This window comes from Phalacrocorax carbo, chromosome 1 (assembly GCF_963921805.1).
Source record: "Phalacrocorax carbo chromosome 1, bPhaCar2.1, whole genome shotgun sequence".
In the NCBI taxonomy this organism is placed as follows: domain Eukaryota; kingdom Metazoa; phylum Chordata; class Aves; order Suliformes; family Phalacrocoracidae; genus Phalacrocorax; species Phalacrocorax carbo.
This window is the reverse complement of record NC_087513.1, coordinates 58,624,623-58,650,645: the sequence shown is the minus strand read 5'-3', so window position 1 is coordinate 58,650,645 and position 26,023 is coordinate 58,624,623. Positions and strand designations below refer to the sequence as shown.

Genomic DNA, 26,023 nt, shown 5'->3' with positions numbered 1-26,023 from the left:
TGTGCTCCAAATTATAAGTCTAGGACTGGGAGAGGTCATGCACCCAGCTAGCCTTTTAGAGCAGCTTGTCACCGTTGGGTGGGTGCAGAAATGCACAGCGTGAAGAACCAGCACCTAATCCCAGCTCCTGCAGTCGGTTGGAGCATCTCGTTCAGCGTTACCTGCTTGTATAAGGTAACCTGAGCAGATACAATAAGACAACAGTGTAAGCAGCGGCTTAGCAAATACAACGTAACTACTGCAGGCAGCATATCTTAACTTGTCTTTAGGCATGCTGACAGGAAACAACATAACCAAAAACCATCAGAGGTGAGAAAGTGAAGAAGAAAGAGACGGGCCACCCCTTGGCAGGGGTGAGACAGCAAGGTTATTTACAAAACGGCCAGTGGATATAGGTCTTATTTATAGAGGACAAGAAAAAGAAAAGCCTGTACTGCTAATGCAAAGTTATCTTATGTTGAGTGGGATCATTTAATAATATACATTACTTCATAGAGATTAAAACAGAAGTAATTAAAGGAAAGGTTGTGCTCTGAGGCAGAGTCCCCCTGGCACTAAGTCCAGGTCCACAGGGGAGCTCTCACTTGTAGACGCTCTCAAAATCAAATCCCCAAACTTCAGATCATTTTCCCTAGCAGCTTAGCTACTTGTTGTGTCCTTTGAAGTAACATTTTAAGTTTAAATTTAAATCTTTATCCTCCTTTCTTACCTTTAATTTCTCTCTAGTTTATTATCCACACAGCCATGAATATCATAATTCCCTGCCCTCGTTAACATGCACACATCCCCCAATCTCTGTTACACCATTCTCCACTGGGCAGCATTTGAAATCCAGAGGCAACTCCCTGCGTGCACCGCCAAGAGCCGAGGTTCACTGCGGCAGGTTCCCACACTCCCGCCCGGGCAGGGCGAGGGACCCCCGGGTGTGCAGCGCCAGGCAGCGGGGAGGCAGCTGCGACGCCGGCTGGTGGCTCGCTCCCTGCCCTGATGCAGGACGTGAAGGTTTGCATGCAGGAGTGTATGAAGGGTTAGAAGGAGACCTGCCTTGGGACCAGAGCTGAGAACAAGATACCTTATGAAACAGTTTCATCTGAAAACAAAATGAACCCTCTTGGACTCCCCGATGCAGCACACTGCCAGGGTCTCAAGAGGCTTTGGGCTTGCCAGGAACCTAAAAGAAATATTTTCAGCCTGAGTGAGGTTGACATCAAAATTTTATTTAGTTTTTCCCCACTATGAACTCACAGGTGAGCCAGAAACCGTGGTTTTGGCCATCTCAGGAGTGAACTTACAACGGCAGGAAATGCTTTTCAAGTGCCTCAGCGACGTATGAAATGCTCCTTCCTTTCCGTCTTTGCCCACATGTGCATGCATGGTTGGCCTCCCTTCCTCTCTGCAAGAGCATGACTTTAAGTACTCTTGCAGCAGGAAAACGTTAAACCATATTTGCCCCAGAACTCCATCATTTTTCATACCTGTGCCACAGAGGTGCCTCCAGCACTGCCACAGCACACGGGGCTGCATCGCACCCACATCAGGGAGGACCCAGATGGCATCTTTGGGCTGGGGCATCGATGGTTCCACAGGGACAAGACCCCAGCTGGGGAGACAGCACCGAGGAGCCCAGCCGCGTGGGGAAGGGCTGGGTTGAAGACCTTTCCCTCACTTCTACGCACAGAGCTGCAATATCCCCAGCATGTCCTGGCTTAGAAACTAATAGAGCAGATTTTCACAGTGATGAACCCAGGGGAAAAAAGAAACAGAGGGATGTTTTGTGAGGGCTAAACACTCACACCAGCTTTGCAGAAGCGTTTTGCTCTCTTAGCCTCATATTCCCGTAACGCTTAGGCAGCCTAGTACTGACTCTTCGTTCATATGGGAGGTTTTTGTTGGTTTTTTTTTTTTAATTTTAAACAAAACAATCTAATTATGGTATAAATATTTAGCTTGAAATGAGCAGACAGACATTCAAAACCATTTTCTGACATGACAGATGATCTGAAAGGAGCTACGCTGCAGGCATTGTATGCCGTTCAAACCCAATTTAAAAATACACGGCGTAGTAGCAAAAATAGACATGACCCTAAGCACAAACATCGCTACGCAGACAAATGTCTCCTGTAAAATGCCATCGGTGATTTGCATGGCAGCCGAACCCAGCGGCAGTGGAATAGCATCGCCCGCCTCTGTGGGTGCTGCCATGATAAGCCCATGCGAACACCACTGCAGCGACACACACGTTACCATGGCAGGGCTTGCCCAGCTGCTCCAGTTCTGGGACTCCAAACTGCGTGCCATCCTTTCCTGAAAACCTAAGGGAAATTCCTGTCCCCTTATGCATGTTACCTGACCTCCAACTCGTGGCGTGCAGGGAGACGCCCAAAACGACTCTTGTTACCTTTGCCATATCTAAACTATTGAGACATCAAATGACAGGTGAGAGCCAGGTAGTGTGAGAGTAATAACCTTTTCACCCTTAAACACTAAGGAGCTCACGTCCAAGCATTCACACCCCAGAAATGCTGAGGAGCAGGGAGATGCAGGAGCAGCAGCATCCCCTTAGAAGCTCCAGCTCCAAGCCCATAGGGCTTGAGATCGACCCACTCCAAAAGCTTTGGCTCAAACCCTGGTGCTCCTGAAGCAGCCCTGAGCTTGCAGCAGGAGAGGATGGAGACACAACCCCAACATTGGTGAGAGGGGTTGGGAAACAGGAGTCCAAGGGCCACACACCACCCTTGCAGGGGAATACCTCCGCTGAGTGGCCAAAGCCCGTGCTGGGTCCCTACGGGAGTGAAGGGGCATGACCAGAAGTGCGTATGGCTCCACGTGGGAAATGCAGCTACAGCATGACCTGGTGCAGTCTAGAGGTGAGAGGTACGAGAGGCCTCTGCAGACCCACCTCACTATTCACACTCCACACGAGGCAGACCAGCGGGGCATTTATGGGGTTAGTTACAGAAGCAAAACCCTAAAGGCAGCAGCTCTGGGATGGGAACACAAGAATGAGCAAATCACACAGTAGCAGTGAGTTGTTGTGTCCACATCCGGGGAAAGACATTAACTGAGCGTCGCAGCATCTCCACAAGGTCATCCTCACATCTAACTACCCACACGTTTTGATATCAGAAGTATGTCAAATCACAGCAATGGCAGTGAAAACATGAACCTCAATCGCTCCTTGCAGAAGTGTTCTCTAGAGCACAAATATTAATGAAGCTAACTTCAAGCATGAGGTACTAGCCCTGTTTTTCAGATGGAAGTAACAAGCAGGAGGTACCAAGTGGGCATGGGGCAGGAGAAGGCGATGCCTCCCCCCAGAGGACGCAGCCTGTGCCCCATTAGTCCTCCCACACCAGCCTCCAGCCTCCTCCTGTCAGCTGTCACCGAGGCAAATGGGGCCATCCCTGTTCTCCTGTGCCTCAGGTTTGGGATGAAACTTCACAGAGCCTCTCCCTCCTCATCCCTCCTGGAGGCCCCAGTGCTGGGATGCCTCCCCAAGGCTACCCTGCCGCACTCACCAGGCTACACAGTCCCTGCATCCTTTTGGTCACCCCTTTGAGCTAATTTTTACCTTCAGGCCCATGCTCACAGCCCTTTCATCCTCCAGATTTCCCAACCAGGGGCTTGTTCTGTTTGCATGAAGCAGCTGTAACCAGACCACCAGCAGGCCAGGTCTGAGACTGGGTCCTGGGTTTGCTGCTTTTCACTGGTCAGTGACTCTTGCAAGGCCAGACAAGAGGAGAAGCCAGTCCAGAAGCCCAGTGTGACTGCAGACCCTCAGTCATGCAGCACAGCTCTGGCTCTGGAAATGGCCTTCCTGCACACTGAGAGCCAGGAGATCCCTGGGCTATCAGACCCAGGTGCCTTACCATAGTTTTTGGAGAGGAGAGCTGATAACTCCAAGCTCTGGGGCCTATCCAAAGTGTTTGCAGAAGCACTAGTGAAAAAAAAGAGGTGTTAAAAAAAAAAATGTAAAATGAAGAGGAACAATAACTGTTCTGGGTACAGGAATCCCAGAAACATCAAGGTCGTAACTGTCCTGGTAAGACACAGCTCTGGGTGCTCCGGGCACTGCTGACTCCTGCAGCCACGGCCAGGCAACCTGCATGAAGAGGCAGTTGAGAAGGGATGGTCTGTGTCCTGGGAGGCAGGCTAGACCTGGTTTTATTGGTCCTGGGTTACTTTTAATTTTCTGCACATGAATGGACTATTAAAACACGACTCAAAATCTGCCTTTCTGCTTTGGCTGCCTTGGATCATCCTGTCTGCTCCAGCCCCATCATTCCCATTGGTCATTCCTTTGGGCACACTCACGGCACGCAGTTTCTCTGACTTAGACTATGAAATGACACTCTGAAAGCACTCCTGTTTTTCCCAAACCCTGGAGTGAAATTGGGGCCAGAAACATTGCTGGGCATGAAGCTTAGCTCTGGGCATGTTAGGACTTTGTCCTGTGAGGATTGCTTGGCTGCCGGAGGGCAGAAGTGAAAGGTTTGGAAAGGATAACTCCTGCTCTGCAACACTGCAGGAGCCAAGGAGTCGGGCAGCATAGCAGAGCTCAGAGCTTGAGGCCCGATCATTTGCAGTACAGGAGAGAGAATCACCCATCGCCTCTTCTCTCCCTGGCAACTCTCACTGTATTTTGGGCACAGATGCTTAGACTCGGTGCTGGTGACTGATCTAGAAACACGTGGCCCCAGGGGAGTTATGTAGCTGCAGTTGTGGGGAGGGAACGGAGTGGATGCACATGGTGAGCAAAATCTCTAGGGTTTGCTCTAGGCAGGTACCATACCAGGATCCGGCTGTTCTTCAAGATGTGCTTCCCATGAGCCCAGGCGCACCATGGGCACGCAGCCCCTTGGCCAGGAGCTCGGCCTTGGCGGTACGCGTAAGGATGTTGGCACCCCGCCTCCTCTGTGCCTTCGGGGCTTCTCGGCTCTGAGAGCCCCCACTGAAGGCTCAAGGGGACACAAAGCTACACAGGGACACCGGAGAACAAATTATCTCACATCTCCCCAAGAAGTCCCAAGTATAAACCCCCTGTGCATCTACCCAGCACCAAACAGGTCTGGGTGCTGCTGCCCTGCAGGGACAACCGGGCTTTTGGCTCTGCACCACAGCCGCTCAGGACTTGTCCCCAGTGCCATCATCCACCAGCGGGGAGAGGGATGCTCAGCCAAGGTGTTTCTCACAGGACCCTGTCATTTTTGTCAAGGTGTTTCATTTCTAGTGGAGAGGTTGCGTGAAAAACAGCCGCCAGAAACTTGCAAGAAGGGTAAGAGCACACCAAAGACGGGCAAGGCTCCAGGGCAATCATTTATTTTTCTACAAGTGGTTTTATCACCCGCCTGGTGGGGAAGGGGGTTGGTTGCCTTTTTCCAACAGGAGAAACAGGGGAAGCTTTGCCACTCACCCCCAGTCACAACTCAACTGCTCCAAATACGTTTTCTTCCCTCAGAATGGAAAAACATTTAAACACCTGAGCAAAGAATGAAAGACGGTGAACAAAGCTCTCTGGTTGCTGAGTAGTGACCCACCACGGCCAAGAGAAATTATCCCCGCTTCCCTGCCATGGCGCTGGGTCATACCTGGCTGCAAGTTACAGTGAGTTTTCCACAGGTGCCGGGATGTCCCACCTGAGGCAACACCTGGAGGGGCTGGCGTGGCCCTGAGCACCCCGGGCCATTGCTGGGAGCCTTCGCATGGTCACCACTCCCACAATCTGAGCAGCTCCAGCTAGGCGCAACTGATACGTACCCTGGACTGAAATTTGGTCCCAGCCTCCTCCTCTTTTTTGTTTTAAGGGCACCATCCTTCAGCAAAACACAACGTGCTTGCGATCTTGAAGGTTCCAGCTTCAGCTGGAGCAAAACCAGGGGGTCTGGCATCCCGTCCCTGGGATTATTTATGATCTGCCGTGGTGTTAGTGCTGCCTTACAGCTGCCTCCTGCATGCTATTCCCCACAGGGACGACTGGAGCAAGCTCCCGTAGCTCTACATGCGGGATTTCTGCCCAGTTTCAGTGTGAGGATGCTGGCTGATGGTGAGGAAGCGTTTCACTGTGCCCCACGGCTCTCTGATAACGTCAGGGACTGGCAACTCACTGGCATTCATGCTGCTCAGCAGAAAGGCCCCTGGTACTCACTCGTGCTCATGTTGACAGGTCCCGACTCAAGAGGTATTTAATGCAAGAGGTATTTAATGCCACTAACAAGCCTGTGGGAAAGGCACATTTCACTCAGACCCACAGTTACTCCAGGTATTTGTTCCTTTCAAGTCAAAACTATTTGAGATCCCAGGGCTGAAGAGGTATTTTGCCAGCCACCCAGTGACCCGAATTGCTGAGCCAGGCTCTGCCTAGCCTCCCCCCCAGAGCTAACAGCTCTCTCAACCACAGCAGGACCTGGATCTTAACCAGGGATGAGTCGGCTGCACCACAAGCTGACCTCTGTTGCTCCAGGGCTGAGTCTCACCCAGTTTGATCCTGGAGAGGGTGTTAGATTCATCTCTCCGGACCTCTGGTTGCACTGGCTCTCAGCTTGGCGGCAGCTGTGCTGTAGCATTAATGGCAAGTGAGGGTGGGTCAGATCCACTCCTGCAGCATGAACCCCATCTTTGGTCCATGGAGGAGAAATGAGTGTTATCCCAGGGTCACAGCCCTGCAGCCAGCTCAGCCCTCACCCCCAAGGCAAGCATGCAAGCGCAGCGGCCACCAGCTTTTCCCCAACACTGAATTTTTCATTTTCCCCCAAGTTTTTGTTCATTCCCCTACAACACAGGCATGGAGCCTCCTATGGCCTGCGCAAAGCTTTGCACAGGGTGGCATCGTTTTTCCTGTTTCCTTTCTCACCCCCGCAAGCTCCATAGCCCGGGGGACAGTGAAGCAAGCACCTCACCCTGATGCCTGCCCATGTTCATTCTGGGGTGAGCAAAAAAGCTCCCCCCAGCCTCCTGGGCTCAGGGCGCTGGCGTCTGTGGCTGCCCTTTGCTGGGGGAAGACCTGCTTCCATGCTCAGCGGAAGCGCGGGGACAGCCAGCAGCATCTCGCCCACACGAGCTGCACTCAGGCAGAAGCAGGAGCTATTTCTGGAGAGCAGCTTCTCTTGGAGCAGAGGCAGCAGAGCCGGGGTGCACTGACCGAAAAAGAAAAGCCCTGGTGTTTTGAACGCAAAGCGAGGTTTCCCAGCCTCCCGCCGGGGAGGACAGACAACATCCTTGCAAAAATAAGAGAGGACAGGAGCGCTCGGCAGCAGGGGGCTCCAGCTGAGCGCAATGGCTATTTCAATAAAACTGTAAACACACTCGATCTGCTGTTGCTGCGGAGCTCCGTGAAATTGGTGATTTCTGAGCGCAGTTCAGCTGGAGAGCACTGGTGCTATAAAAAGCAAAGTGACTTTGGGGTTTGACGCTTCCTCCTGACACACAAAAAGGTGATTTGTGATTCAAAAGATGAGGAATTTATCATCAAAAGGAGCTGGGACAGAGCTCAGTGTTTACACATGGAAGAACAAGACAGGCACCAAGAGCAGATATATTTATACCCATCCATACCTTTGTGCTAAAGTTAGAGCGCAGCACTCAGCATGTCCTTAAAAAGGCAAGAAAGTTTCCGCAAACTGGGACAGCTGCTCCCGGTGCCGGCTCTGCACCTCCCCTCCCCAGCACGCGCCTGGGCTCCCGGCATCGGCGTGCTGCAGCGGGAGAGGAGCCAAACGCGGCGAGGCTTCTCCCAGCGACAAGGCTGACTCCCAAACTCTGGTCATGGGCTGGCGGCTACGGCGCCTCAGGAGCCAAACGCTTCCTGCAAACCTTCGGAGACCTGCAGAAGTAGCCTGCCTCTTCCCAGAAACAAAAATCCTCTGGTTTCAGTACCCTCTCTGCTTCCCCAGTCACATGGCTCAGACAGGCCAGGAGCCTTCAGCTCTGCTGCAGGAGGAGATGAGGGCATGCTGGTCACAGCACACACAGGCTGGTCCCGTGGATGAGGATTTGGTTTGTGGGACCGTCTCCATCAGCCAGCAGAGGGAAGAGGAGCAGCACCCAAGGGCGACAGGCTTGGGCTGTCGCTGATGGGCCGGTGCAAGCCCAGGATGAAGAGAGCGCACCCAGGACGGCAGACGGTTCATCCCCAATGAGGTTAGCAACAGGGCTGGCCAGTGCGAGTCACCGGAACCTCTTGAATTAGGATTTGATATTTAGAAATGCTTCAAAAATAACTAATCGCAGCAAGTCCCTTAACCCACAGGTAAAATTGGAGTTGTCTGGCTTTACCTCCCAGGCGCTGGGCTGGGCTACAATGCCACTAGGTAGGAAAGCCCTAGAAGTCAGATCTTTGCTCCTTGCAAAGTGCTTCTAAAAAGCAATTACTCGTCCTTATTCTTGATGAATAAACATAGCAGCTCTTGCGCTCATCTCCATGTTCCCCCTCTTTCCCCACCCTGCCCAGCTCCAGCCCCCGAACCATGCTGGAAGCTCATCACTGAACCACTCCCAGCTTCAGGCAAACTGAGAGCAACCACAAAAAATACGTCTTGTCTGAATCAAAGCGTGTTGTGATTTATCTTCTCCTCACCTCAGTGAAACAGCCGCAAGTGACAACCAACCCTGGCCTGTGCAGGGAGGGACACAGGACTGCGGGCAAGCAGAGGAGGCCATGGGTCACCTCTCACCTCCCAGGACATGTTGTTGGCACTCTAGAACGCATTCCACCTCCAAGCTCGTGCTGAAGATGCTAGTTGCATGAACTTGACTGGCCTTTGAGCAAGTTATGGGACTAGAAGACCTCCACACATCTCTTCCAACCCAAATTGTTCTATGACTTTGCAATTTTTGTATGAAGACAGAAAGGCAGGATGCAAATAACCCTCCCTCCCACATCAGCTGCTAAGCTCTCCTATCAGAGGGATGCCCAGGCTACCACCCCTGAGCCAGTACGGTCAATAGCAGGCCAGCAGCAAAACCCCAAGAACAGGACAGCCCCACCCCTGGCAGCGGGATTAGGGCTTCTTCCGTGGCTTTTGGGCTCAAATCTCCTGATGCAGCTTGTCAGTGCCAGATTAAGGCACAGCCTTAGCAGCAACACCAGCCTCACCCTCGAGTTCTTCTGCAAATTCAATTCGAATTAATAAATTATTTCAGCATGATCCAAACGACATTTTCCAGCCAACTTTGTAATTTACTGACTGAATCCCCACCACCACGCAGCTTCCAAACACAGCCGTGTGGCACAGGGATTCACGCTCAGTGACCGCGTTGGTGGACCTCGGGCTGGCACCAAGCCCCGCGGCGCAGAGCCCACGCCCAGGTTGATTCCAAGCCCTCTTCCAAGCTAATTCCTGATGTGACAGCGGTGAGCCTCACCATCCTCACTCTCAGTGGATGCTACCTACGCACGCCGAAATGTGCAGTGGCTTGCAATCAGCTATGACCAACTCATGTGATTTGTCTATTATTTAATTATTTACAGCGTATAGAGGGGGAACATATTAAATCAGGAGCGTTTGTTTCCTTAGCCAGCTTGCAGTTCATTCGAAGAACCTGTATCATTGTCCTTCAACAAGTTTTTGATAAACCCCTGTTAAGCAATGCAATACCACTAGAGCACTTTTAATGACTTACTAGTGAATTCCAGGATCAGCCATTTTAGGGCTTTGCCTTGCAATGAAGGTAGGCTGGAAGACCCACAGCATCTTGGCTTCGCTTCTGAGGCCTGCCGCTGCCCCACCTTTCCCCCAGCACAGCAGAGCTTCATTTTAAGACCTCTCCCAGCCTCACCGATCCAGAGCCCTTTATCCAGCTCTCCCACGACAATTATTCAGCCCGGATTTCCAGGCACCTAATTTTAGCACTTACTTTTGAACATCCTCTCAAGTTATTGTTAGAATGAAACGAGGATCATCTGACAGGAACACATTGCAGCTCCTCGGTAAATACTGGGGAGGAATGCTTAGAGGAGCTCACGCTCCTTCCTGCATTGTTATCGGCAATCCTGTCATCCAGGGACACACCTTGTCCCATCCCTTTTGTTTCTGGTACTTTGCACTTCCAAAAGCAATACGAAAATCCTGCGCTGGCCTCAACTGCACTAGGCATATTTCGCCGTATCATTTCGCTCAGTTACCAGTTTCCATAATTATTTGCAAATTGGCCAGAGGGATTTATTATTTGTTATTTTTAGGATCACTTCAGCAGAAAAACCATCTGATTATATGGATATATATTGGCATGACATCTTTCACTTGAGGATCTCTAAGCGCTTCGTAGAATATAAACAAATTGCTGCTTGTCTGCAGTGATACTCCTTTTATAGGCAGGACAACGGGAGCAGTGATTAAAAGACATGTCCAAACTCCCAGAGGAAATTTATGCCAAGCGCAGGAACACCAGCTTCCAGTTGTGTGTGTTAACTATTAAACCTGTGCTAACACAGACAGCGGGAGGCTGGCTACGCAGGCATGCAAGAAAACGCTGATACCATAATTTGAAACGGTTGTCTCTCCTTCCACACTAACAGGCTGAAACAGAGAGAAGGAAAAAAAACCAACCAAACCAGCCAAGCCAAAAAACCAGGCTCCCTATCAAACACCAAACAAATGGCCCTTTTCTGCTAATAAGCAGCGACGGGAAAGGATGGCAGGGACAGGCGTGGGGTTACAGAGAGCTCGGTGTATGGACGGGGCTGGGATTTTGCCAGTGTCATCTGCCAAGGCTTCGCCCTTTATCACTCTGTTAAGAAGACCCGATCTCCCAGCTCATGCTTCAAACCAGCTTCCCTTCTTTGCATTTTACCTGCCAGGGAGACGCAGCAGTGAAGTTCATCCAGAAGCACTGAGGAACAGACACGACACAGGAGCCAGCAGACTGGTGTTTCTCTCTTTTATTTAAAAACAGTGCTTCATTACCATTTGCAAAGGGTTAGGAAGGGTTTCCCCCCCTTGCTTAGTTTATAAAAGCCAGCAACATGATCAATAATTTATACACATGGATAGTAATACAAAAAAAAGGAATAAAAGCTAAAGATCTAACTACTCCGACCTTCACAATTCCAGCTACTTGATAATAATAGGAATAACCCAATGAATACTGTATGGTCTGAAAGCTACTATACAATATGATACTTAACGAGGGAGGGCGGGAAGTTAGAGGCTGTCACAAAGCCCTGGGATGCAGATACTGCTTCTCCAGAGTCAGCGGGGAAATGGGACCCTGGGCAAGCGGCTCGGGCGTCCTAGGAAATGATCCAGGGGAAGGGAACGCATTCCACTTGGGACTCGTCCTGTTCCCCGGTGGTACCTGGCAATGGGAGGTGCTGGGGAGACCGCGTGAAGGGGCAAGTCCGTCGCTGCCGTTGGAGGTGCTGCGGCGTCTCGGCCGTGCACTGAAAATCTCCAAGTCTCAAGTAGATCAGCCTGTGAGGTCAGTAAAATACTCCGCCAGCTCCGTATCACTCTACAGCCCTGGTTCTCATTTGCTATCAGCCCCAGGTTTTAGCTCCAGCTATTTACAAGCAGGATTTATCATATTTAAAAAAAAAAAAAAAAAACAAACAAAAAAACCACAAAAAACCCAAAACAAAAAAAACCACAAAACAACAAAAAAAACCCAAAACCAAATCATATCCCCTGGGGTAAAAGAGGATTATTTCGTCACTTGGTAATGGAGCCAAATCAAGCTGCCAAAACTGTAACACACGCGCACACACAAAAAATACTGTGAACAGAGAAAAAAAAAAAAAACCATGACCAAAACTGAGACTAATGTGGGAGGCCTGATTTCTGTAAGGAATTCACTCCTCAGGTAAGCAACAACCCCCTCCACCAGCAGAGAACTGGGAATCTGGCAAGAGATTTATTGACCCACTTAAGAGAAGAAAAAAAAAAAAGAATAAAAAAGAAAAACCATTCCTAAAGATTAACCGGCATTTTGCTGAATGCCAGCAAAATGAATATTTGGGTGGACGGCTTTAGACACCAGCAATCTCCTGGCGAAATCAAGCGATATTTTCGGCTGATGCGTTCTTGCTCTGCCACAAGTTGGGAGGCAGCGTGGGAAGCTTGTCTCCTGCACAAGCCTGGACCAGCTGCAGCCCGCTACCCAGAGAGGGCAACCGCTGGCAGTGCTTTCAACCACTGGCAAGAAGCTGCCTTCCAGGGTTAGCAGTGCCAACAGAGACGGGACCTGGACATCCCAAGTCCCATTTAGGCTGCCCTTGATGCACATGCTGCTGAGGGACAGGGACTATCCTGCCAACTCCTGGCTAGAGCAAAGCGTACCAGGGAGAAACCCCAGAGCCTACTTGAAAAGGGCCCCATTTCACGCTCTGGCTGTCAGACTCCTGCTTGTCTTGTTGACTGGAGTTTTCACTGTAGAAGAGAAGTTTACCAGGGTTGGAGGGCAGAGAGGGCAATCAGTAAGGTAGGGGTGGAGGGAAGGGGCTTTTCAGACATTAACATCACCAAAAATAGTGTTTTATGCAACAAAGAATCAAGTCTCACTGGTGTATACTACAAAATGTTTGACATTTTCCAAGAGCATGACAAAATAAAAACACAAAGAAGTTTACATTGGATGTTCATCTTGTTCACTTGGTTGGGTTTCTCCCCTCCCCCCCTCCTATTTTAAAACAGTGCAAACAGGTAACACACTTTAAAAATCACCCCTCTGCACCAAGGACAGCATTCCTCCAACCCTGCCAGGCTGGAGGGCCACAGGCAGCAGGCCGTCTGCCACGCTGCCCACGTGCTTTCCCTTTGGAGCTAGACTCAGCAAAAGCACTCCCCAGAGCTGTTGTCTGGGTTTCCCTTTATTGAATTCCTAAGTGCTCCCCAAACCTGGTTCTCCACTTGCCTCCTCCTTTGGGGCTGGGATGGGAAGATACAGATAGGGATGGGTTGGGAAAAACAGGGGTAGGAACTGGGAGGTTCTGCTTTGTATTCCCTGCTGCCGGAGCTCTGGGTGCTGGAATCAAAACCCCAGCAGCCAGCATCTCTTCTCAGGCAAGGAAATGGTTTCATTAACTGCTTCACAACTAGCACTCGAGCCAGCTATTCAGATAAACCTCCTCAGCTCTCGCTGTGCACTTCACATCCACAGATCTCAAAATGGGTGAGAACAGGGGATAAACTTCCACTTCACTTTAGGGATGGGGAAGCCAAGTCTAGAGTAGCAACACGACTGCTCCACGATGACCCTTGAGGATCACTGACAGAGCCCTGCCGAAAACACAGGTCTCTGACTCCTGAGCTAGTGCTCCTTCTTGCTGGGCAAGTCTGCTCTCTCTTGAGCACTGAAACAGCCAAGCCACAGCTATTTTGAAACATGGCTTTGTCTATCCGAACTCATGACACAGGATCCACATAACCTGGGAAAAGCTGGCTATAGCAGGCTCACACTGAGCTCCCCGCTGTCTCCAGGTCCCGTCATGGCTTTCTTAAAAAAGCTAACCCACCTACAACAGTGCAGCCTCCCTAGCATGGGGACAGTGACAACAGTTTGTTAATGTGCTGGGCATCAATGTGTTGTTCCCAGTAAAGAATATGCCATACCAGTAGAAGTCATCTTTGTACCAGCACAACTGTACCCACAAGGAAAGACAGACCAGCACATTAAATAAATCAACTCTTCAATCCAAAACTTTATCAGTAAAATATCACGTGCTGGCCAGACCTATTGCAAGACAGTAAAAACAGCAACACTTAAAGAAACATCTTTTCCTCCACATCAAGAGGAATCCCAGATGCCACCAGACCAGAAGGTAACAAACAGCGAGCTATTTGCTAGGCTGCCTGTGCGGTTTACCTCAGAAAGCCAAGCCCTGCTTTGCAAGGGACCCATGACTGCAGACCCATCTCAGGGACAAGCACTAGCTGCCATCAGTCAAATAAGCCAGGGCCCAGTTTAATCCATTAAGTGTAATTCATTTTGCATAGGGAGATATAGGCTTCATTCTCACTTCTTCAGAAGAAGGATAAAGCCACGGCTTGGTTATTCTGAATGCATCTCAAGCCAGTTTATAACATCTGAGTGAACCCAGAGCTGCTGTTTGCCAAGGCGGAAGGAAAGGCTGAAGAGCTCTCCCACCACGGCACAACACTCACTCGAGAAACCTTGCTGCAAAATTCCAGCTGGCGTGCAAGTTTTTGGGAGGTCTGGTCCTCCAGAGACCTGGAACCAGCGAGCTACCTCCGGCCCCGGCTGTGCAAGCGTCCTGGCATCCCCTCTGCAGCTCACTGCTGAGAGCAGGATGCCAGGCTATCAGCAAGCTGCCTCAGTGGGGATCTTGCGGCATTAACTACAGAGTCAAGGAGACACTGGCTGGTTAATGCACCGGAGGAGCCTGGCAGGGCACGACCGGAGCTGGCCAGGCTCAGATACAGGAGGAATCAGGCTGGATGGTCTAGAGCAGGTATTACTCGGAGATCATTCAGCAGGGGACCATGGCCCCGCAAAAGTTGGGCGCTTCTGCACTAAACCCCTCATGCTCCTAATATTAATATATTCGGGTGGGCTGAAGCTGCCATGCATAGACTCTGCTCAGAGGCAGAAATGGGGCTGGCCTCCCTACTCGCAGAGAGGCCAAGTGGCGGGGGGGCATTGCAGGTGGCACTGCCAGGGCAGGGGGAACCCAGCTTTTCAGGAGCTGCAGTCAGAACCAGCTGAACTGAAACAGGAAAGGGGCAGAGGGGTGAGCAGCTGGCCCTTGCCGGGCTCTGCAAGCTGCGCTCCTGTCACTCGCAGCCTGCAGACCTGCTGCATGGGGAACTGCCTGAGGGCAAGGGAAGGGACGGACTCACTCAGCCCCTCCACCCCACAGGTGGGTAGAACAAGTCCAGTAGAGGCTTTTGCTGCATCTCAGCTCCAGAAGTCTCCCAGCTGCCCTGCGGTGGAAATGGCTCCCCTTGAATATGACTATTTCTACCACAAGTCCTCCCTCCCCTACCCCAATTCAGGCAGTAAAAGCCCCCAAATGCCCCGAGTCCTCCTCATTTCCTAGATTTTGTGAAAGCCCCAACACCCTGTTCCCCCCCTCCCCATTTTCAAGCTAACTAAAATATATATATACAAACAACAAAAAAATTGTCATAACAGCAACAAACCAAACTTTGGCTTGAAAAAAAAAAGTTAAAAACCAACAAAACCAGAAAAAAACAAAAAAGGTGGCCAACAGGCTGGCAGTTTGGTGTCCCCTTTATCTAGCTATTCCTCCAGAGAATCAATAGCTTCAGGGTCTCTAGCTTAACTAATGCCTTCCCCATTCTTCCCATTTGAGGTGCCTCCTCTCTGCTGCACAGAGAGGCTACATGTATCACTGGGGAAGAGCAAAAAAAAAAAAAAATAGGCGTGGTTGTGCGTGGCTGGGCCAGGACACCTCCCTGGGGGCTCTGCTTGCTGGCATCGCTTAGTGTTAAACGCAGGTTTCCTATCCTGGTATCAGCAGTGGATAGAGAAGCAGGTGTATGACAGGAGTTGGAGAGGCTCCACCAGCAAACCCACACTCCAGGCAGCCCTTCCGGGGGCAGCGAGCTCACCCCAGTACCAAGCGAGGGAATCAAGGCAGCCTAATAAAACCATGCTTCTGCATTTCTCTAATACGTGGTTAGAGAGACTGCCTTTGATAACAGTTTACTGGGAGCACTCTAGGAGCCAGCAGCTGAGCAGGGATGTCTGGAGAGCAGCAACTCCCCATCACAGCACAGCTCATGCTGTCCTCTAAAAATGCTGACTTTAAAACGCAGCAAAAGCACTGTACATGAGAGCAGAAGGGGGGATGGTCTTGGACGTCGTGGAGCCCTTCCCTGAACAGCCTCTCTGCTTTCTCATCTTCTAATATGTAGTGTCTATTATGGACTCAGCAGATCAGGTGCACAACTTTCTATAACAGGCTAGGGAAAAAAAGACCCAAGGGCTCTAACACAACTATGCAAGGGCCTGAAATAGCTTGTGGTGGGAAGTTCCTATGAATTCAGAGCTTGCACAAACTGCTTCTGCCTCCCCTTAAAATCCTGACTGAGACAAAATTACTTCAGGATCATGTTTAGATATAAAAGAACCTCTTTCCCCACACAAACACACATGCTTGCCCCTTGCCTCAAGCAGCTTATACATGACTGTTTTCCTCGCTCATTATTTGAAACAGATTACTTGCAGAAGCGCCTAAAGCAGCTCAGGATGAACAGAAGAGACCTCGTACACTGGACCTCAGAGCACCTGAGCACAGCACCGATGCACAATTCTTCTGTCAGCTCTCTTCCTCTGCAAGGCTGCATGCGCTTCACCTCTGCAAGTTTAACTGCTTGCTGTCCGCAACAGAGGTACTCTGTGTGATGCTGTGTTACATCTGCCACTCCTCGAGAAAAGAAGGGGAGGAAAGGGACAGCAGGGAGACAGATCTTGAAAAGGAGGAAGGAAAAACTAAGATAATTACAGCCACCAGCAATGGACAACAATCAGCTAGAATAAAGTTGTGTGGGGTGGGGAAAGATTATCCTCATCAAAAACTCCTTTCGAAGTCTTGTCCCCTATACAGCAGGTCATAGCCAAAGTCTTTGGGGAGGTTGAGGAAATCTTCTCTTGCCAAGCCTAAAATCCTGACACTGCTGAAACTGTGCCAAACCTGTGTGCATCAGATGGTGATAAAAACGAGGGAAGTCTTTGCGTTTACCCCGTTTCTGAATGTAAATTACTATCTCCCACCAGCATTAAGGTCCCAGCCACAGCCAAAGAGTGCTTCCTTCTGCAGACCAGAAACACGGCAGGTGGAGACTTCTCTCTCACGTCCTCCTGTCTCACAGGCACCAAGCACCAGACCCAGGGAAGTAACTCTGTCTGCGTGTTCCTGATTAATTGCATGATATCAGTTTCTAACAGCTTTCCTTATCACTAATCGCCTTTTCCGTGATTGGTAGGATAAGCTATGCACCAACATACAGACACGGAAATGCATTATTTTTACCACAGTTTAAAAAAACCCCAAAAACGAAAACAAAAAAAAAAGCACAATCTTTGGAACAAAAGAATTAAAGGCAGAAATTTAAAGAAAAAAAAATACATATTCAAAGAACATAGTGAGGTATAAAAAAGTATTTTCTCTTTTGTTTTTTGTTTTTCCTCCTCATCTTGCTATAGAGTTCCTCTACTAGTATATATTGCAATAGCCAGGCCTCATGAACTGGGGGGGCTGTCCCACTTGCAGGGGGCTCACGTCACTTCAGTAGGGGGCAAATCGGCTGTAGCCACCTCGGTATAAACTCGCCTGTAGAAATTAAACGGGAGAAGAGGTTGTTAGGAGGTGAACTGTGAAGAAATACTCAGCACAGCACCCAAATGCTCACAGAAGGACTAACGGACATGTCCTGGCACTGACCCGCCACCATTAGCACCTCTAAGAAGCAAGAGAGGAGAAGCTTGCCTGCAAAAACAAAGACATGGCTCCAGAGGGCATGCTCATGACCGGCCAGCTGAAGGTGAAGTTTGGCAAGTCTTGGCCAAAGGGAGTTCAGTACCAGAGATGGGACTCATGAGTCCTAATCTCTCAACCAGTTGCCTAGGCTGTCTTTATAGACAGGAGAGACCAGGACTTCTAGGATGCTCTTTGCCTCACCTTAAGGTAAAGGTCTAAAATAGACATGAGCTGGTATCCTAGAAGTACCTGCTTTTCCTTCCTTTGACCCTAAAGAGAACCCACATGATGAGCTGAGGCTCAGATGTGCTACACTGCAGATATCTATATTTAGGTGTCTTTTTCTCTGAACACATTTGTGTTCCAGCCTTTGTAACAACACAGATACTGCACTGCCTAGAAGCAGATGGGCAGGCATGTGTTTTCAGCAAGCTGCTCCACTCCCCTCCAATGCCAGCATACCTCACTCCTGCCCTTGCATAACTACTGCTGGCAGGCAGGACACTGCATCCCTCCCCTAGTGGAAGAGAGAACCAAGTGGTGCAGCTTTGCTGCAAGATGTCATGAGAACAACTTATTCCTTTGCCTCCTAGAACTGATTTCTCAACCTGCAACAACAAGCCTTTAAAGTTCGTGAAAATGGCAAGAAATGGTATCTTGTATCTTTAACTATTGCTGATTTTTGCTCTAACACCTTGATACAGTTCTATTGATTCACCAACAATGTTCTGGCTCCTGACATTTCTGTTCATTCTTCTGCCATCTCCTTTGTCTAGGTGATGTGCAACACCAAGTGATAACCGGTCTCCTACAGCCTGTCTCCTTTCCTAGTGCACACACACAAACATATGAATGCAGAACAACTGGGAACCCAGCACTGCAGCTAAGGACCTCCTCAACAAAAGATTATTTCTAGGTGAAGTTTCTTTACCTGACACCCAGTGAACAGCTGTCCCCCAAGCTGGAAATGAGAAACAGCACAAGAAAAAAAAAAGCCACTTACCACAGCGCCAACTCCGTAGCTAGCGGCAGGGGCAAGGGCATGGTAAGGGTCTGCTGTGTACACCCTGCCATAACTGAAGAGAGGGAGAAAAGATATTTTTAAAAAAAAAAAAGGGGCAGGGGGAAGAGTAATTTCTGAGGGGTGGAGAAACAGCTGTCTAACCACAGGCAATGGAAGAAGCAGCATGCCCTTCTACACACATGTATGCATACATGCACACAGATTCACGCAGGCAGCCCTTCTTCAAAGAGATCCCGTGGGCATGCTGCCATGCATCATGAGATGGGCGAGATAACAGCCTGCAAGGAGGAATGTGGCAGAAGCCGTGAGTTCGACCTGTAGGAAAGAGGTCAGCACTTTTGAAATGACAGCTAGTGCATCCCTTACCTCACGTGATGCAATTTGGGAGGAAAGTGACTGCTGGCGCTAGTGCTACTGGCACAGTAACAGCTGCTAAATGGAAAGCAGTGAGGGATTCTCCAGAATGAGAAGGGAGCATAAACTTTAGCAGCCTTGCATGCGCTAGGATTAAAACACAACCTCACTGCACAGGAGATGAAAAATTTTAAGGCAAGCACTCTGATGATGATAATCCTTTGTATCTATACACAGCTGCATGTTAAAGCATCCTACAGTACTCTATGAACTGAGCAATTTTTACTTTATGGATGGGGAGAGAAATGCACCCAGTGATTAAACAACCTGCCCAGAGTCACAGAGCAAGTAGCTGGCGAGACAATCCAGGTCTTTTGACTCTGAGGCCAAAACCACACTGCCTCCTTTGTGCAGAGAATCACAAGGACAGGGAAAAGGCCAGGATTTGTGCCAGCTCACATACACCGGAGGGCAATACTGCCTGGGAGCAGAGAGACAAACCGTGCATTCAAGTCTTTCATGTTGGGTTGTGCATGCATGTGTGCGCGTGCGAGTGCAAGTAAGACACAGAAATAGGGAAAGAGCTAGAGGTACTGTAATGGATCAATGCTCCTTGAATCCCTGAGCACAGCAAGCTAGCCCCCATGGACACCTCCCCCTTACATACCCATCGCTGTAAGCTGCTGCAGCGGCTGCAGCGGCCGTGGCTGCTGTTGCAGTAGCAGGCTGTGCATATCTGTAGGCTGCGTATCCACCCTGCAGGAGAGAAGAGAACTGACTTTACAGATACCTGTCCATCCACGCAGAGCATAAAAAAATTCAAATTAAAAAAAAGGTCACACACATCACAAGGAGAGGAAGTGTTTCAAACTGCATCAGCTCCCATGTCATGTCTATCGCAAGCATTGCCCATTAACTCACGTGGAAGACCAGGGAGACTCTTCCGTTACCCCATTTAGCAGAAGGAATAAACTAAAGCAAGCCCGAGTATGGTTATATCCCTGCAGGAAATTAGATTTGGCATGGAGGAACTGAAAACCCAAAGAGAGCTGAAATTTTGCATGCAATGTAATTTTTATGTCCCCTTCCTCTTACGCTGGGGAAATCAGAGGTAGGCACTTTCTGTGAAGTGTGTATTTTATAAAGGGGACCCATTCAGAGAAATACCTGTTTTTCCCTGCCCCCCCCCCCCCCCCCTTTTTTAAGCCTGGGAAACCCAAAAGGCTATAATTTCATTTGGTCCAGATAGCCAGAGAAGCCAAAAAGCAATCAGGAAAAAGATGATCAGAGAAGGCAGTCCCTGGTGGTCTCAGGGCTGGCAATGAGCAAACTGACATTGATACCAACCAGACTGTTCTCCCCTCCCTCCACGGTAAGAAGAAAATGGGTCAGGGGAAATTATGCCAGAACAGTCTGTATCACTGGTGCATTTCGGCCCACGCTACACACCTGTAGTAAAGGTCTTTAAAATGCTTATACTGATAAGAGGTAGTTACTAAAAATGTACTTACAGCTGTGTTGGCAAAATGTGAATCCTGAACCAGAGAAAGACCTGCAAGTCTCGTCCAGGAGCTCCCACAGGGAGCTCTTGGGGCAGAGGAAGACCTGGCTCAAACAGGCGGCTCTGCACACCCTGCAGTAATGAAGGACGAAGCCCAGCAACCTTTCAGCCCAGGGGCAAAGGCTGCATGACAGGCAGCAAAAAGGGCTCTGAAGCCCAGATCTTGATTGTACACTTCTGAACATATTTTTGTTAACTTGGGAAAGAGGGGGCAGCAACGGTAAATGAACCATGGCTTTGATTTGCTAGCAACACAATGAACCGTAAAAAACATAATAAAATTCCATATTGCTTCTGGCTTCCCCCCGCCCCACCCCCAACTGACATTTCAGCATTTGAAGGACCAGCAGGCAGACTTATGCTCTTCACCTCCAGCATCAGCTCAATATACCTCTACGAATTCTCCCCTGTAGATCTTTTGCATATATGTAATTAAGAGTACAAGATCAGCTCTACTACAGGGCTGCATGTTTGCTCATCAGTGCTCAGTTTTGGGCTAGGTAGCTTTTTAAATTAGAAGCAATGATTTTAGATTAATTGTTTGTTTTTGTGGGGCCTGTGTTAGCCCCATGAAGAGTAACATGCTATCCAAAACATGCCTGGGAACCCCTTCCTGCTCCGGAGGAGAGGGACTTACAGCCTCTTCAATCTTCTAGTTAACAGAAGAAAGAGCAACACAAACCTACACCTCTGAAAGATCACTACGTTGCCTGAAAGAGATGTCATGTTTCAGTTTTGCCCTTTTAATCTCATCTAGCTGTTTCAATCCCTGCATTTTGGATTGATGGCTTGGGGAGGTTTAGCTTGGTTTTGGCACGCTATCATTGCGCCACCATTACTCCCACCTCCAAAACATGATGGAGACAAGAGGACTGAGGTGCAGCCTTCATCCAAATCAAACCTTCATCGACCTCACTAAATTAAAACAAAACTTCATACCAACATGGTATTCCCATAAGCTTACAAGCTTCCTGAACTCTTGATGGGGACTGTCACTTGGGCATGGTGTACGAGGTACTTTTACCTCGCACAGCCCTCCTCAGGGCAGCTGGCTTCAGCGCGCACCCCGATTCCTACTCTGCCCCGCACTCGCCAGCCACATTTCAGATCAGAAGCCATTTCAAATGTGCCTGGCACATACTCTGAACATGACAGCAAGATGCAGTTTGAAACCAGAAAGGGTTATCATGTAATTCTCTTTTAACTCATGTCTCTTGTAAAGGAAAACAGAACCAAAACAAAACAAAATAAGAAAAGAGAAGAAAAGAAAAGAAGGGTTGGAATCAGGTGTGGGAGGGGGAATGGCGTAACATTTATTAATCAAAATTAAAAACTAAGCATGCTGACATCTGGAGCTAGAACAACCAGCAAAGTCACCACGTTCAGACTCATATTGGCTAGTTCTATCCATCCCAGCATTCTCTTGGGACAGCAGTTCGCCCTAGGCTCTACCACAAGCTCAGTGAAGTACACAGCCTCAAGTACTAGAGCGTGCAGCCACAACAACCTGCTATTACGGAAACAGTCAGTCACCACTGGAGTTAACATTCCAACCTTAACGACTCCCGCAGCCTCCCACCCTCGCCCCCCGAAATGGCTCCCACCCTAGCCCTGTCCCACACCACAATGTTAATAATTATAACAAGCAATAACCCATCTGTTATATCAGAGAAGGGAACAGAGACTCCACTGAGAGATTTAGAGCGGGATGTTAACATTTCTTCAGTCAACTGCACAATAAACAAAAAAAAAAAAAGGAGAAATAATTCATTGGAGAAATGAAGTTAAGAAATAGCTGACATGTGTATTGCTTTTTAACCATGCACTGATGCAAAATTGAAGCTACTGTTAATTTAAAAAAAAAAAAGTCACAGGATAGAGGTACACACACGGGCAGACCTGCTCAGTGCAAAGCTGTCTGCAAATTCTACTTGTGTGTACTTCAAATAAAACCAAAAATGGGGATTATAATGGCCATGGTACATTCCTGTCATAGGAGCAATGAGCGTGGACAGCTGGGGGATTTCTGACACGGGGATGTATTTAGCATGACCAGCAGGTCCAAATACACCAAAACAGGGTGAAGGAAAGAGGAAGAAAGTTGCAACTATTACTCATTATTTTGTAAATGCTTTCACCAAGCTCTGGGACCAGCCCAGAGCAAAGAAGACACCGTGCAGGTTGCCTCACCCAGCTGATGCTCCTGTTCTCCATAACTCAGGCCCCACCTATAACTCCATCAATGCATCTGAAGCCCTGCTCAGCTTGTCCAATGCAGCAGTTACTTACTCCTGCTACTCCTGTTCACATACAACTTTAACTGGTATGCGGAGCTCATCTGTAACCTCAGCTACATGGTCCTACTACCCCTAGTGATTTCTGATGCCACTCCTTTCGGTACTCTAGCAAATACAAACTATAACAGAGTAGAGCATCTTCAAACGACATGAACAATCATGTTTCCCAATAAAAGAAATAATAATAATAATTAGGAAAAAAAAAAAAAAGGCCCTTGCTAGCTGCACCACACTCCCCCAGTGCCACAGCCAAACTGCAACAGAAGACACCACTGAGTGGCATAAGCCCTGAAACCCAGGACAGACATGCAAACTCCCACTCTGCCTATTTAAGTGAAATGACTCCACAGGGACAGGTTTACTCATCCAGGTTCAGCTTTTAAAAAACTTTAGCCTCATCTCAAAAGAAATGAGTGTGTCTGAGCTTCTTGCGAAGATGATAAGTCAGAGATGTTTCTATCAAAGGGACAGTTTAAACACTACCTTGACAAGGAAATAGGGGAAACAAGGAAAAGGCTTAGGCATTTTTATTGGGCGGTAAGTAACAACCAAAAGGACTACCTAGATCAAGATTGTTCCCTTCCGGTAGAGTCTTTTGGATTGTCTGGGCAGTGTGTGAGAGAGATGTTGCTTATCTTAATTCAAGTTCTCTTTCTCTGGATATCCTGCCAGTGTTGCTAGGGCTGTGCTAAACCCCTTTCCCATGGGAATGTGTAGTGCTTGAGCCTATAGATTTCAATTGTCAAACAACCGTATTTGCTCAGGTATTCACAAAACCCCAAATTTAAAATTACTCTTCTGTGATGTTATCGTTCTTGGCTCATCAACAAAGCAAGAAAATATTTTTTTAAACTCCGTTATCATTAGATGATAGCTTTTTCAATATTGTCATATATTCTCTGAAATAACACAAACATTGCAAAACAACATATACAGGAAGCTGCAATCCCAACTAAAGCAGCGTTCCAATTACTGAGCAACTTAATGTAGATAAACGTGCACTTTAAGACTATACAAGTAAGTCCATCTTCTCTTCCATTCTTCAGGTCCATATTGGGCGATCAGTCCAACGAGAACATGAGGAAATCCAAAACTATGGCTTGCTATGTCAGTGTATCCTACGTTCTAAGCCTCCCTTTTCTTTTTTCCTTGCTGCCTTAGACGGGCGTGCAAAGTGTGTTGCTGGCTCTCTTTACTCCAAAGAGTCTTTATGCCACTGAGACACAAGTGTTCCCGTACCCCTGGAGAAATGTGTAAGTCATGGTACCAGTTACATACTCTTGACCACCTGCCAGGTTTAGGCAGTGAGCCCAATTTTAGGGTCTTTTATTTGTCATAACTCAATTGTGTCTTTTCCACCCCCAAAACTGCCCTAACAGAAGTTAAGAAGCAGAAAGGGCTAGAACCATTTCCAGTATTTCTGTATTAGAAGGGTGGCATATGTGCACCAGGAATGAGCATGAATGAATTAAAAGAGGTGACAGGACAACGGTGTCCATTGCAGCAGGTGCTTCTACATGGTAATGGGACAAGCATGACCTTGTTAACCCTTCCATTGAATTTTTGGTTTTTTTTGAATGAAATGCCACTCGGTGTGAAATCTGGACACACGCCGCCCTGCCATAGCAGGGGCTCGGATCACACGTGAGTCTGCGCTGCTCTAAAAAAGCCTCTGTTCCCATCTCTAATGTGGTGCTGGAATGGTTAGTATAATTCAGTTTTTTCCACTGCAATCCACAATCTGATCGGTTGGCAGGTCACACTGGCACTCCTACCTGAGGTATTTTAGCGCTAATGATTGGTTCCTGTAAGACTATTCTATAACAGAACACAGGAAGAGCAGTTCAAAAAAACACAGCTGTGGAAAGAAACAATCATACAAACAGCCCGCGGCAGGGCTCACCAGCCTTTTCTTTCCAGTGGATGCAAGCACGCTTTTCACAGGCAGGAGCGGTCTTCGCATGGGTGGGTTGGTTTGGGTTTCCCCCCCGCCGCCCAGATTGACCCCATTGTAGAAGAAAGATAACCTTTCTTATGATCCGAAATGAAGCCCTCTGCATCCTGGGGCAGGTTGTTTTATGAATTCAGGTGTCTTGCCAGAGTGGGACGCATCCAACAAGAGATGGAATGCCTTCTTCACAGAAGAAATGGCTAGCAGGATGGTTGCCCCAGGAAAGAAAAAAGGAGTGAGGAAGAGGAGGAGGAGGAAAATGAGAAATTGGTGTATAGCACGTATGCAGAAAAAGCAGCCCAAACATGGGACTCTCCCCCTTTATCTTGCCTACCACTAAGCACTCCCTGCCAGCTCAGCTCCTTTCCACCCTTCCCTGACACAACCCTATGGACTCAGAAGACCTAAGGAGACTTCAATTTAACTTTCCCCACAGTCCTAACTGAAGTACCCTCTGCCATCCCTTCCACATCAGGACAAGCCTTTCACAGCAACCAGAGGGGCATAAGCACTGCAGTAAAAAGCATGACAAATCAGTGGGGCACAGGGACACTGTAATCATTCCACCTGTGCCAAGCAAATTGTTTGGAAAGGTAATGTTATATATTTGGATTACAATAACTTTTTCCTGAACTCCATTGGAGGGCTCTGGGCAGCAATAACATAGGAAAAAGCACCGCCATCTACTTTGATGAGTCCCCTCTTCTATTGTACTGCTTTCTGACAGCGACACCAGAGCCACCAAGAGCAAAGTCATCAGAAGTTCACATTCTAACCTGACTTGGGGGCTTGGTTGTGTATTATGTGATGCTACTGCACTGCAGTACTAAGTGGTCACAGGGTTTTTCATTACTGAAGTCTCTGTCCTTAAAACTTGTTAAATAAGCTTCTCCTCCCCACCTGCAATGGAAGCTCTGAAGGAGCTTTCTCCAAAGAAATAGGGAGTAACCCTGGCCAGTCTTCCCCTTCAACATGACAGCCTCTTATATGCCATACTCTGAGGGAAGAGGCACGAAGCATTGCCCATTTGCTTGCTTACTTGCTGTAGCAAAGTCAGTGGTCTGTAAAGGCAGTGTTTTAGGAGTGAGGCGGGAAAACCCAGAACCCCCTGTAGTCCTTGACAGTTTTATAAAGGAACGCTTAACTAGGTGGATTAATTTTTAAAGGACTGTGCATACAATAGCGTATATAAGAATAAAGAAATCACCCTATGCATCTCTATGCTCAGCGAGCATGTCTTCCAACTGCTGTACTGTGCTGGGAAAAGTGCCTTTACACGACTTGACCGTCCATACAAGCCAACAAAATCCAAAAGCTAATTCCATCCATTATCTTGAGTCTAACCCCAGGGTCCCCTTTATAAACATCAGGAGTAGCACCTTCAAAGGAGCAGGGATGTGAAATCCGTGCCAACAACTGTGCCACTACCCAATACAAA

General features: G+C 48.6%; 1 protein-coding gene across 16 annotated transcripts in view; it reads right to left on the bottom strand.

Moving 5' to 3' along the window:
* Positions 1 to 10,861: 10,861 nt before the first annotated feature.
* RBFOX2 (RNA binding fox-1 homolog 2) overlaps positions 10,862 to 26,023 on the bottom strand; it is a 174,315-nt gene continuing 159,153 nt past the window's right edge. For 5 of the 16 annotated variants that reach the window (XM_064455525.1, XM_064455555.1, XM_064455548.1 and 2 more), the window contains 4 exons: positions 24,410 to 24,452; positions 19,444 to 19,532; positions 18,402 to 18,474; positions 10,862 to 17,251 (listed from right to left, as the gene is read on the bottom strand). In XM_064455525.1, coding sequence (XP_064311595.1) covers positions 17,207 to 17,251; positions 18,402 to 18,474; positions 19,444 to 19,532; positions 24,410 to 24,452 — 250 coding nt within the window. In that variant the 3' untranslated portion in view covers positions 10,862 to 17,206. Of the gene's footprint in view, positions 17,252 to 18,401; positions 18,475 to 19,438; positions 19,533 to 22,007; positions 22,068 to 24,409; positions 24,453 to 24,661; positions 24,786 to 26,023 lie in introns of those variants that run through there. The other 11 variants (XM_064455532.1, XM_064455540.1, XM_064455571.1 and 8 more) reach the window with 6 other exon arrangements.